The 13493-nt window shown below is 32.9% G+C and overlaps 1 protein-coding gene across 3 annotated transcripts in view; it reads right to left on the reverse strand.

The window, feature by feature from the left end:
• babo (TGF-beta receptor type-1 babo) overlaps positions 1-13493 on the reverse strand; it is a 38490-nt gene that overhangs the window by 24387 nt on the left and 610 nt on the right. For all 3 annotated transcript variants that reach the window (XM_088232714.1, XM_088232716.1, XM_088232713.1), the window contains exon 2: positions 3467-3578. In XM_088232714.1, coding sequence (XP_088088840.1) covers positions 3467-3578 — 112 coding nt within the window. The remainder of the gene's footprint in view (positions 1-3466; positions 3579-13493) is intronic.

Consider the following 13493-nt stretch of genomic DNA (forward strand, 5'->3'; position numbering starts at 1 on the left):
ATTTAAGATATCTACTTTCTTCATAAATATACGGCATATTTATATAACTTCACTGATGTAGTGGGTAATAGAGTTGGGCTCCTTGGTACTATATACTATATTGATTATAGTAAAATATTTTTTTCACCCAATATCATTGACCTATTAGTATACATATATGCGCCCTGAGCCCTCAAAAATGATGACACTTAACCCATGCCCAGTCATGCCCAATGCATATTTAGTCATTCTTTAACCACCAGCCGGGTGTGACTGAGCTTGACGTTTAGAATCAAAACCGAAATGCCTGCTTGTATCGTGAAAACGTGTAAAAACTTTGCGGATATTGTAAAAAGGATGGTGTAACTTTTCATTGGTTAGATTAACAAAGCTTGAAATAATACGTCTTCCAATCTAATTATGCTTTTTTGTAATAATGTCAAACTTCACCTAGCGGCACAATAGCGGAGCTCTTTTTGCTAGCACTGGTAGGAATACATTTTCAAAAATGTAATAAATATGAGTTATCATTATTTTAGGATCCCCCAAAATCCAATAAAAAGAAATAAATTATTAGAAATTATAAGGGATTTAAGGAAAGAATCTGATTGGGATCTATCAAAAACTAATGTAGTTTGTAAACATTTAAATACAAACATTTAGGAAGATAGCCATTTTTGAAGAATACCTGAATGCAGTCCTGGTTTAACTAAACAACCTCTATAACTATGGGGTACGTTTTCGTGTCCCTATGTTTTTTCAATATTTTACTCTATAGGGTGCGTTTGTGTGTATTAATAGGTGGGCCCAATATACTAAAATTCAAATTCAATTAATAATTTTTAAATTGCACAATGTCTTATGGTAGTTTCAATATTTAAAAAAATACTAGAGCCTATTAAAGCCATAAAACCCAAAAAAACAAAGCAATTGTCAGAAATTTCTAGTCTTTTAAAAAAAAAAAATCACAACAAAAAACATTCGCCAATTTAAATCTTCAAACTATCAATTTCGGAAGAATAATTCAAATAAATAAATAAAATAAGCAGACAGATAAGTACCACTAACATTCCTTTAAGGATATTTTTATCAAATACGCAAGAGGTATCTTGACAAAATACTAGTCTGATTTAAATTTAGTTTAAAAAAATTGTATTTTGGTATTATTGTTAATACACTCAATTTTTTTCAGACAGATAATAAATAGATTTAATGTTCGAGGGACTTTTATCAAGAAATATTGGTATACATATATGCAATATTATAGTTGTCGAGAGAAATCATTGCTTGTAATATGATATTTAATGATTAGTCCATGAAGTGAGGCTCTCCCTGCAGTTCTATGTAATATCATATCAAATTTTCCATGAACTATTATGTTATTATTTACTAATAAGACCACATAAATCTTTATCTCAACAGATAAGACTGTTACTGACAATGGTTAATATGATTTATCGATCGACAATTCAATAATGATTACAATAAAATGGCAGATTTTGAATGAAATATATTTACATATGCGAGCATTTGAATGTTTATACTTAAACATGGTGAAGGAGCATTACCAATAAATGCAAATTTACATAAATTTAAAATACTGAATTATCAAATCAGGTAACAAAAATATAAGGTTTAGTTGCGTCATTTACTTTCTGGAATAACATTTACATTAACAAATAACAACAGGGATGGAGAAAATTTTAGAGAAAGGAATTTAGAAGTCTTGGCATTTATAGGGCTTATGACCTGTCGTTGGCTGGTTTAAGTGGCCCACACACTGTCGCCATTTTGCCTATGTTTGAACATTCTTGAATTCTTCCATCTGTTGATTTTAGTGAAGTTAAAGAGCTGAAACCTTTTTTTGTTGTGAAGAGATTCATCTGATCGTATTATTTCACATACTAGGCAATGCCTGAAAGCAATTATCCAATTTTTAAACTTCTCAGACAAGTTGATTTTTGTTTGTTAATCTTAATGACTCCCTAGAGGGTGAAATTCAGCCTTTTGTCTACAGACATTTGGACAAACTCAAAGTGTTGTAATTTACATTAACGGTAAATATTTAACAGATTGTTTTTTAAGACTAAACATAAAGTTTATATTTAATAATAAAATGTATTTTTGATGATAGCTAAGTGTCTCGATTCTGCCCGGTAGAATAAGGGTCGCCAGCAATTTTTAATTACATCTGATGGTGTGTACTAGCAGTGGTCAGTCGGCCAATCGAAGCTAATACGACTGTCAATCGCGACATGGCAAAGGAAAAAAAAAGTTACATAAAGATGAGGACTTTCAAGATTTTTTAGCTATCTTTAAAAGTTGTATTGTATGCGTAACAAAATGAAATATTTGATCAAATGTACGGTAAGGTTAAAAGAAAAAATCTGATTGTGAAATAAAATCAGTACCGTAGACGGGTATGTTCGAATCCTGGCAGGGTCAATGTGAACTCTTTGTTTTTACAATGAAATATGTAATAGTCCCTGGACTGGATCCTGAAGCATATGACTGATCTTCTATGTAACAAAAATGATCTAGATACACTGCAATTTGAGTTACAATGCACCACTGGGTGCATATATGGAAACGATGATTGGTAGATCGCACGGACACTGGACAATAACAAGAAGACCTCGGGTCTGATCAAGTTGGCCACCCCTGGCGTATACCACTGTAAATCCTAAACACATATAATTTAAAATAAACTCATACATATGTGTATTCTTAAGAAATTGTGTTGATTAGATACAAACAAATATATTTAATTGAATAACTTTTTATCTGTTCTGTGTGTGAAATAGAACCAGAACCCTGAACGAGTGGTTTTAACTCGATGGCTACTCTCACGGTTAAAATTCTGAAAAAGGAAATTAAGTTCAGATGAGTTCGCCTCGTAGTGTAGTGGTTGGCACGTTCGCCTACCATGCTAGAGGCCCCGGGTTCGATTCCTGGGAAGGTCGACGCGAAATATTGATTAAAAAGGTGGTTGGTTCTACACTGCAACATTTCATGTTCCTGGGCTGGCACCTGAAGCGTAAGGCTGGTCACTTCACCTTTATGTAACAGATGATCGATATACACTGCATTTAGTATACCAATGCCCAATGCAGTGAACCATGCACCATCGGGTGCGGACAGGAGTATGATATAGGAGTAGTATAGGAGTAGAAAATGGGAATTTCTTAATAAGTTATATTAGAAGTAATTTTTTAAATCTACGAACAAACAGCCTTACATTGTTTTACTACAACTAACCTGAAAAACTATATATATTATAAGTATGTAACTACATACTATCAAGTTTTCAAATCATATCACAATCTCATGTAAATTGAAAAACCTTATAAAAAGAAGTTAGAAACGTTATTAAAAATTCTCAATACGTAGGTATCTTATGCTTGTAAATATAAAATCATATTTGATAAAACTGTTTTCACATAAATTAATAAAAATGTAAATACTATTTATATTGTTTAAAACATACCTATAAGAATATGTGATAACATCTTTCTCCAACGATGTCGACGTAAAGCAGAATCCATCGGTCTCGCAAGTGTTGTTTGTTTTGTAGCAGATATCACAGTAGCATTTGAGAGCTGTCGTCAACAGAAAAAGTCACAAGTTATTAGAGTCTTCCTAACTTGCTGAGTAACAAATGGGTACATAATAGGTATTCGCCGGGGGCGTGCGGTGAGGTTTTGGATTAGGGAAGCAGTCACTTAGTACTAGTTAGATACATAGGTGAAATATTAGCCTACTACCAACATAGTAATTTTAATTAAGTGCTTTGAAATAAACTAAAAACCAATTTTATGCCATAATTTCAGCATAAGAGTTATATTTCATAGTTTAATATTATACTATTGTGTCTAACCGATTTAAATGCTAAATTTTTTATAAAACAGTCACAATATATAAAAAATAAACTAGTTTTCACGGTCACTGTTATTAATGTTTCTTTTTTGGGTGATACCGTGTTGGATTTGTTCGGACGTTTTGGCTACCATCACAAGAGCCATCTTCGGGGTAAACTGTGTGTTTTGAAGAAAAAAGTATGTGATTATGTACTAGTAATTTGTACCGTGTCGCAGTCGGCACATTTCTATTTGTTTTTGTAGTACGTAGCGCAGGGAACCATGTTGAGTTTAATTTAAGCCCGTCATCTTAGTTTATGTTATTTGGATGTTTGTGTATTTCAATTGCCTCTTTTGCTATCGTTTTTTATTTTTAGAATCCCTTATTTATAAAATATAAAATGAGGGGGTTAAAAGCAAAAACACCATTGTCCATGATCTTTTTTTTTGGGAAGACCAACAAAACCAGTGGCGAAAAGACTATTTTTTCAAAGTTTGATGTGCAACTTGTGCGTGGTAAAACAAGTAGCTAAAAGACTATTCATTTGAAGTTCAATGTGCACATTGAACTTCAAATAAATCAGTCTTTCGCTACTGGTTTTATTGGTCTTCCCAAAAACAGTGATCATGGACAGTAGCGTTTTTGTTTTTAACCCCCTCATTTTATATATTATAAATAAGGGATTTTAAAAATAAAAAAAACAAATTTATAGTTTAAAAAGCTGGGTGCATAATTTTACGCAAAAATAAAGGATAATTTGAGGGTGTAATATAACCACTGTACAATATTTAATTTCATGATCAAGGTTTGTGATATTAGCAACTTTTATTATTTTTGTAATATTGTAAGAGTACTGAATAAAGCAGAGGATTGCATTTTATGCAACAAAAAAAATCTATTAGAAAACAATATATTTATTTTTCCAAGTCGCGGATGGTTGCTAAAACTTTTGCAAATTGTTTAAAGGAAAAGAGATTCAATGAATATTATTAATACATACTTAAGGAAAGTCTGTTATTAGAGGCATATGTATTTTTCAACAAAGTTAATTATTTTTCAAATATTGTACAGTAATAATAATCCACCCAGAAGGTATAGACAGTATAGACGCTTGTTTAATATTTTATACAAATTATTCCGCAAAGTAAATATTTCGCATATTCAAAATATTGTAAACAGGTGTACCAACATATTTTTTTTACTATGTGTAATGTTTAAAAAAATTATTGATCTGTTATGATAAACCAATATTTGTCCCATTTAAGGTAAAAATAATTATTTCAAATGTTTAATAAATGAAATAAGTTTGTGATGTTTGCACCTAAGACCAGAAGATTGCAATTATACAGCTTAAATGGTCTATTAAAAAAAATATAATACTTACAAATCGCTGCGGGAAAGGAAAAAGTTACCAAGCGACATTTAGCAACTTTACAGAAGAGGGAAAACATTTTTGAGAAGGTAATATGGAAGTCTAAGCATTTACAGGGCTTGTGACCTGTCATTGGCTAGTTAAAGTGGCCACTTAACACACTGTGTAACATTCACCATTTTGCCTACGTTTGAACATCCATATTTCTTTGATTCTTCCATCTAAAAAACTTTTTTGAAGTAAAAGAGCTGAAACCTTCATTATGTGGGTGAGATTTATCTGGTTGAACCATTTCACCTGCTAGGCAACGTTTGAAAATAATTTATAAATTTTTATGCTTCTTATACCAGTTAGTTTAATCAACAATAAATTACTAATAATAATAATAACAACCAATAACTTTGTTGATTAAAGTTTTTTAGTTTTTCTTTTAATAAATAAAAAAAATCTCACACATAAATGAGATTGAAATAAAACTACGAAATTCTTTATTAATTAAAAAACAAAAAAAACTTGAATCGACTCTTCTGTAAAGTTGCTATATGCCGCTTGGTAACTTTTTCCTTTCAGCGTCAATATATTTATATTTTGGTTCCGCATTGTATGAAAGATGGTAATGTCATTAAAAATTATAATCCAATTATTGAACAGTGGATTTGGGTATTTTTACATATGAGGAAATTTACTTAGCAACATGTACACAATTTGCAAAAGAATAAGTATCACCTGACACTAGATCTTTTTGATAAAAAAACATAATGAGAAAGTTCAGTGCTAAGGGAAATTGGATACGAAAAATATTTTCTTATGTGCGGTAAAAATTTAAAATATAAAAATTAGAAGTATCTTGAAAATGTATAAAAAAAATTTAAATGATTTTAATAAAAACCAACTACTTTGAACGACTTCACTAGTTCTTCCGAGTCAACCAATGATAGTGTTGTGATATATTTTCGGTTTACGGGAAGTTAATTCACCAACTAGCAGAACTCACCGAAGAGAACTTAAGACGTCATACGAGGAATAACATTTTTTTTTTAAATTCATAGCGTTGATAATACGATACATATTATTTTTTTTGGATTAGTTTAATAGTACATTAACAAATAAAAAAACACTGAACATCCTCATTGTAATAAATAGAAAAAATATAAGTTCTTAATGAAAATTATTAAAACATCGCATGAATACCATATAATATTAAACGCAAGCATAGTGAGAAACTTTTGAGTTATAAGTATACACCTGAAAGCTTTCTACATAAGAAATATGCGAAGAAAAAACAATGAAATATATCCTAATAGTTGCCCATATGGAGAAAAACCATTCTACGATTATTGATCACGAAGTTAGCTACAGATTACAGCAATACGAGCCGTAGGTACTTGGGTGGAGAATTGCGAGTGCTAACCGAAACCATCCATTACAAGTTTGTCATTAAACCAAAAACCAAACTAAAAGTTTGGAATGCTTTTGTTCTATGCTGTAGAGTTTAAGGGCTTCTCTAGAGAATTATTACTCTTAGAATATATCGATGGCTCAGTTTCATAGAGCGATAACTCAAAATGTTTAAGTTATGAGTTATAATTATTCAATTTAATATTAAAACACTCCTTTCCAATTCTGCAAAGGTATAACTGTTAAAAATTATTGGTTTTCTCTTGTAAAACAGATGTTTGCATATGGAAATAAATAAATTTAACAATCTCTCAGCTCCATGACTAATTAAAATGTGATAATTTACAAAAGAGCTTTAATGCTGACAAAAAATATTATTTATTACAAATCAATTTACATGCGTCAAAAGTTTAAAAAATGTTTTCTTACATGCAGAAAAAAATGGACTATTTAATTGTACAGTGAAGTTTCTCTAAAACAGTATATTTCGAGCCTTTTGAATACGCGTCCCCTTACGAGTAGAAAAATATCTGACATCCCCCCTCCCCCTAGGACCAACTTTTGGTTTGCTTTGGGGGGGGGGGGTCACGAGCAAGGCAAAAGTACCTATTTATAATACTAATTGCATGCCAGTTTTCCATCCTCTGCTTTTTAAATTGGCCTTGTTTGTGACTGCGACCCCTTCAAGCAAAGCTTCGAGACCCTGAACATTGTTCTGAAATGTATGAAAAAAATTACCTAATAAAACAATAAAAGCGAACTACTTTAAATGACGTCGCAAGTTCTTCTAAATCAACCAGTGATAGTTTTGTGATAAATTTCAACTCACCAATCAGGAAAAATCACTGAAGAGACTAGTGACGGCACATGTGGATTAATTATTAAAAAATAATGAAACCCAAAAAAAACGTAGCAATTAATTTCATTTTTCAATTATAATTTTTTTGCACCACAACAGGCCAGGAGGCCCAATTACAGTGGTGAATTACATCACAGAACACCCAGGATTGATAAAAATCACATTTAATTTATGTGTTCTCACCAGGAATAGAACCCGGAACCTTCCATGTGTAAGTCAAGCGTCTTGACCACTATACCACGGAGACCGCCTAATAAGCAATAATATGATACACAAAAAAAAATTAAAATAATAAAAAAACCACTGAACTTCCTCATTTAATATTTACTTATTTTATTTTTGTACATAAAGAGTAAGTATATTAGGTGTACAACTTTTGCTTCCACCGATTTCCTGTAGATGCCTTTAGCGGTAAGTAATGGTTTAAATAAATATAAATAACATGTCATGCAATAAACTTAGGCACCAGTCAACATAACCTCATGGAAACATTAGTCGATTTGGGTCTGCATCATAAAGTTATTCTCGATTTAAAATGACAGTTTACGGGCTGAATTTTCATCATTTGCAGGAGGTTTTAATTTTCTGCTTCAATATGATGAAATCTGCGGCAGAGGTTTATTGAATGCTCTCAAATACTCAAATACTTATAGTGAGGCAGCTATTAGTGGGTGGTTTCAACGCTTCAAGAACGGTGGTTTTCACATCGAAGACAACCATAATGGTGGAAGAAAGATTTTCAAAGCTGAAGAATTGGAGGCCTGACTCAACAAGCAATATCAAAACCATGGGAATGATTCAGAAGCAAAGAAATTGGGTGCCGCACGCGTTGAAAGCGAGAGATGTTGAACGGTGTATGTTTGCTTGTGAACAGTTGCTGAAAGGCAAAGGCGGAAGGGATTTCTGCATTGCATTGTATCTGGGGACTAAAAATAGATCCATTACGATAACCCCAAACAAAGAAAATCATGGGGATTTCCTGGCCATGCTTACATGTAGACGGCCAAATCGAATATTCACAGCTCTAAGGTATGCTCCATATTTGATGGGACCAGCTCAGCGTAGAGTATTATGAGCTGTTAAAACCGAGTGAAACAATCAGACGCGATTGTTATCGAACGCAATTAATGCGTTTGAGCCGGTGACGGTGGTGACTAGTGGGTTGTAAGTCCACTTCTAGTTCTGCTGAATCCAGGAAAGGTGCAGTGAAGATCTGAAGACAAAGTAGCATAGTAATCGGGCAGAGTAGAGTTAAAGGAGAGTATTTACTGTTTTAAATCAAGGTTTTATTTTTCACATGTGCACATATTTATACAACGTTACAAAATTTTATCCTAGAGTTTTACTAGGTATGAGAATCGTGCCAGCCCCCCCACTCTTTTTCAGTATTCTTCCGAGCGGCCAATATAAATAGATGCCCGCTAGCCAGCATGAAAGCCGCGATTCCCTCCACAGTTCCCTCATTGCATAACCGAACGCCATCTAGAATGGACGTGAAAAGGCAGCTAGGTTGACACGCCACGTACAATTCGTTCCATGTGGGGCAGCGGCCGGTGTGACTTGGAATTAGCCGCGTATGTTCATACATATTTATCAACTCAAGCAGTTGACAGGCGCCGTGGCGCAGTTGGTTAGACGGCTATCTGTGAAACTGGCGTCGCGGGTTCGATTCCCGCGACGCCAGAAAGATTTTTATCTCAATTGGTCTGGGTGTTGTGGTGTATTTTTCATTACCTTCTTCCACATCCCCTCTATCCCACCTGCTGACAAGCCTCAAAATAGAGGCTTAGCGGGTTATTCCTTTAAAAAAAAAAAAAAAAAAAAAAAAAAAAAAAAAAAAAAAAAAAAAAAAAAAACTATAGACAAGTAACAGATTGAATAAAACTAACATATTGATTTTAATTAAAAAATAAATTAAGAAGAGGATGACATCAGCTGCACGAGAATTGAAAGACAAACGGTTGCAATACGAGAGACACGATAAAGTGATTTTTGCAGCATGACAATGCTTGACTCTATGTTGCGAAAGTGGTCAAGACATACTTGGAAACATTGAAATGGGAAATCCTACCCCACTCGCCATATTCTCCAGACGTTGCTCTCTGAGAACATCACTTGTTTCGATCAATGGCACATGGCCTTGCTGACACTTCTGGTCTTATGAAGAAGTAAAAAAAAAATTATCGATCTGCAGATCACTTCAAAAGATGACTAGTTTTGTCAACGCGGGATTTGTACGCAACCCGAAAGATGGGAGAAAGTAGTGGCCAGCAATGGACAATACTTTGAATCATAAATAATATATAACCGGTATTTTACAACAAGGCCTTGAATTTCGGAAAAAAAAAAGTTGTACACCTAATATTTTACGCAAATTAAACTCTAATGTATACTTAAATACACAAATACATGTATATATAAATATAACTATCATTATATGCATGTATGTATGTACATGCTATTCATTCTAGATAGCCATTAAGGGTTGAGTTACAAGACCTTGATGTCTTTGACTTACTGGGTGTTTATATTTGTTTATCAATGAACAGAGACCATTATTCAAGAATCAAGAATATGTCAAGTAATCATATTGAAATGTTTGTATACAAACTCTCTTCTGTTCACTAGTTCGCCCGCACCTAGTGTATACCTCTGTTATCTGGTCTCTATATTATGATGTTCACATCAAAAATACTGAATCATATATTGAGTTTTTCTACTGACATTTCTTGTTGGAACTGCATCTTAATTATAGTAATAAAAATACGTATATGGTTTTTGCTGCACTTGTACATAACTATCAGTATATAACTATCAGTATTTAACTATCACTTGTATGTAACTATCACTTGTATATAATTTGTTGCACATTAGTTGCACATTAGTTGCACTTGTATATAACATAGAAATTTGTTTAGTCTCCCACCAGTCCTACAATGTCAGTCACGACAAAAACCTTGACAGATGTTCTCTTTAAGAGCTTCAATAATCTGAGGCTTGTTGACATAGACTCGTGACATCAAGAAACTCCACAGAAAGAAGACTGGAACGGTTAAATTGGGCGATCTTGCCGGCCAGTGCAAAGCAACAAAACGAGAGATTAGGCTACCTGGAAATGCAGCCATCAGAATATTGGTTGTGGCTCATGTAGTATGCACCGTTGCTCCATCCTGTAATTGATAATTCTGCTTATTCACATATCCACAGAGATGTAAATAGGCCTCGTCGTTCATAATGATTTTCGATAAAAGTTGTCTTCCTTGTGGTTGAAATTTAGGATGGCTTGAGCGTAGGTTAAACGCGCTTGGTGGTCAACAACTAACAGCAAATGAACTGTTTGCACTTTGTAAGGGAATATCTTCAAGTTTTTTAACCAAAATTTTCTGTAAAGACCGCCGATTGATGCCCAGTTGCGTGGCACGTCGTCTGGTCAATACTCCAGGGTCCTCTGCGACATCTTTAACTACAGCCAAGATATTCTCAGCAAAATGTTGTTCTGGGGCCGGCCAGACCTGGTAGCATCTCGTGTTGTCCCATACTCTTCTACACGAGCGGCTAAATACCATAGTGTGTGCTCAGTTGGTGTTGGACAACCGGGAAATCTGCGCCTAAATTTTCGCCGCGCCAACACCACCGATGAATTATTTCACAAAAAAAATCAAAACCATTTTTCCGCATTCTTGAGGAGTATGGTGTTTCATGTCTCGTTGACGTGTATTTTGTATCTATTTACTTTACAAATTTCAAAGCAGAACTGACATTTGCCGCCATTTGCAAAAATGATGGCATTCTCCAATAGGGTGATGACTTTTGCGCCACATTGTAGTTAAAATGAAACATTGAAATACATTTTATAAACCTTCTTTAGAATGATATTAGTATGTGGCAAGTAAATTGAGTGTCTACCAGTGGCGTGTCGTCCATACATGCGATACATGCGGCACATGCCTTTAATACTGGAAAACTACGTAGGTAGTAGGTACATAACTTGTAAATAAAATATATGTACACTGTTATTAGAGCGTATATAATATGTTTATGTGTGCCCTATTTCAAGATTTAAAATAATAAAAATAAAAAACATCCAAGTATTTTAATTTTAGATTATTTATGTAATTATGAAACGTAATCGCCCCAAAAATCGGCAACAACCAACCATACATAACGGGGGGCCACTGACGACTGACGGATGCTGAGATACGCATACAAAATACTCAATGATGCGCATATGCTAGAAATGCTCCCGAGAAATTAAATAGTTTGCGCAAGCGCACCAGAACTTGGACCGCTAATTTTACCCGTGTATTGGAGTGTTTTGCACTGTTATAGTAACCTACACTACCAACTGTGCATGCTGCTCGGATTTTGCATTTCTATAGAGGATAAGATTGCCTACCAAGTAATAATAATTTATTTTTGAGATACTTTTCTGTTTTTTAGAGTAAGGACTTTTCTGTGGTATTCTGCATTTTTTACGTTGATAATTAAATCTGTAAACTAAATTGAGTAAAATATTCAGGAAACAGAATTTTGTGAATATTATTTCCTTAACATCATAATTATGTAACCAAATGAGAATTTCAATGTGTTAAAAAACAATAATGACCTAGTTAAAATGTTTATATTTTCTTTAGTGTAAAACAGCGATGTTGAGACTTTTGATGTGTTCTCTCTAAAACAATGTTGACTTCCGGTTTTTATTTTACCTAACCAAAACAACCAAATTTAAAATTAGTTTTGAGTTCAGTGTTTTTTCTTTTCACGTAAAAAATAGCCTATCGAGATAACTTTTACATTTTTAACTCCAAAATGGCTGTCTGAATTATAATTTTTGTTTTTTATTTTTAGTTATTTGTCTTCTCATTTCACAAAATGTTTTTTTATTCTTATTTCCAACTACAAACTTTTAAAATAACTTTTTTACTTTGATTTTAATTTTCAAACTACTTTCATTTATGTTTTTTTCTTTTCTTTTTTATGAAAAAATATAAATAGTTAATTGATGTCCTTAGATTAATAATATGGAAACTTCACTGGTCCATTAGAGTTGAGTCTAACTGTGTATACTATAAAGCTATGTAATTGTACCGTGTTTCCTGAATAAAAGATAATAAAATAAAAATAATAAAATAAAATCACACAAAAAGGGTAATCCACCAAACTGATAACTATTGTGCCATGTATTTACTTGATGCACCAAGGAACATTGAAAAGAGTTCAAGCCCACACTATGCATGCACATACATATGTAGAATAAATAATAAATCATGACAAGGGTACTTTTATATTCAGCGATACGTTTGGGAAAAGTTAGATTCTTATCAAATTATTCATTTCAAAGTAGATGTCGAAACTGACATCCAGAATACATATTGAATTATGCATTAGGTTAGCATACAGCCACTTTGTATAGTGAATTTCATTTAGCACAAGTCAGCGTTCTTTTGATTAAAAGAGTTATCACAAACTTAGTGACCCAAAGACAAAATCTGGATGATGATTAACCAGTTAACTGCACATTTATAATCATCACAACAATTTAATTATCTTTTAAGCTAATCTCGTAAATAACATTCGGTACATAATTGAAACATTTTTAAAATTATATTTTTAAATATACTAGTAATGACAAAAAAAGCAAGATGTTTTATAGATAAGAAATATGAAATAAAATGTTACGATGTTCGCAAATGTAATTTACTGCTTACTTTTCTGGAGTGTTTTCTTCTAGGCAGTGCCCATACAAATGTCACTGTCAGACTATTACGTTTTTGTATGGGAGGTAAAAAATATAAGAGATGAATTACGATAACAATAAATGAAAGTAAACGGTAGGTAATAGACGAAATATTAAACAAAAATAATAACCTCGGAATAAGAAGTTGGCATATAATCGGATAATTCCGTGAGCTAAAATCGGAATGGGTAAATAATCATGGAGGAACATTTGCGCAGCATGACAAAATTATATTTAGGGAATACAGGACACGACATATGAAAGCAATAGTTTTCTATAGGAATTAAATA

Source organism: Micrasema longulum, unplaced genomic scaffold, assembly GCF_059751315.1.
Source record: "Micrasema longulum isolate JH-2025_06_02 unplaced genomic scaffold, ASM5975131v1 h1tg001011l, whole genome shotgun sequence".
In the NCBI taxonomy this organism is placed as follows: Eukaryota; Metazoa; Arthropoda; class Insecta; order Trichoptera; family Brachycentridae; genus Micrasema; species Micrasema longulum.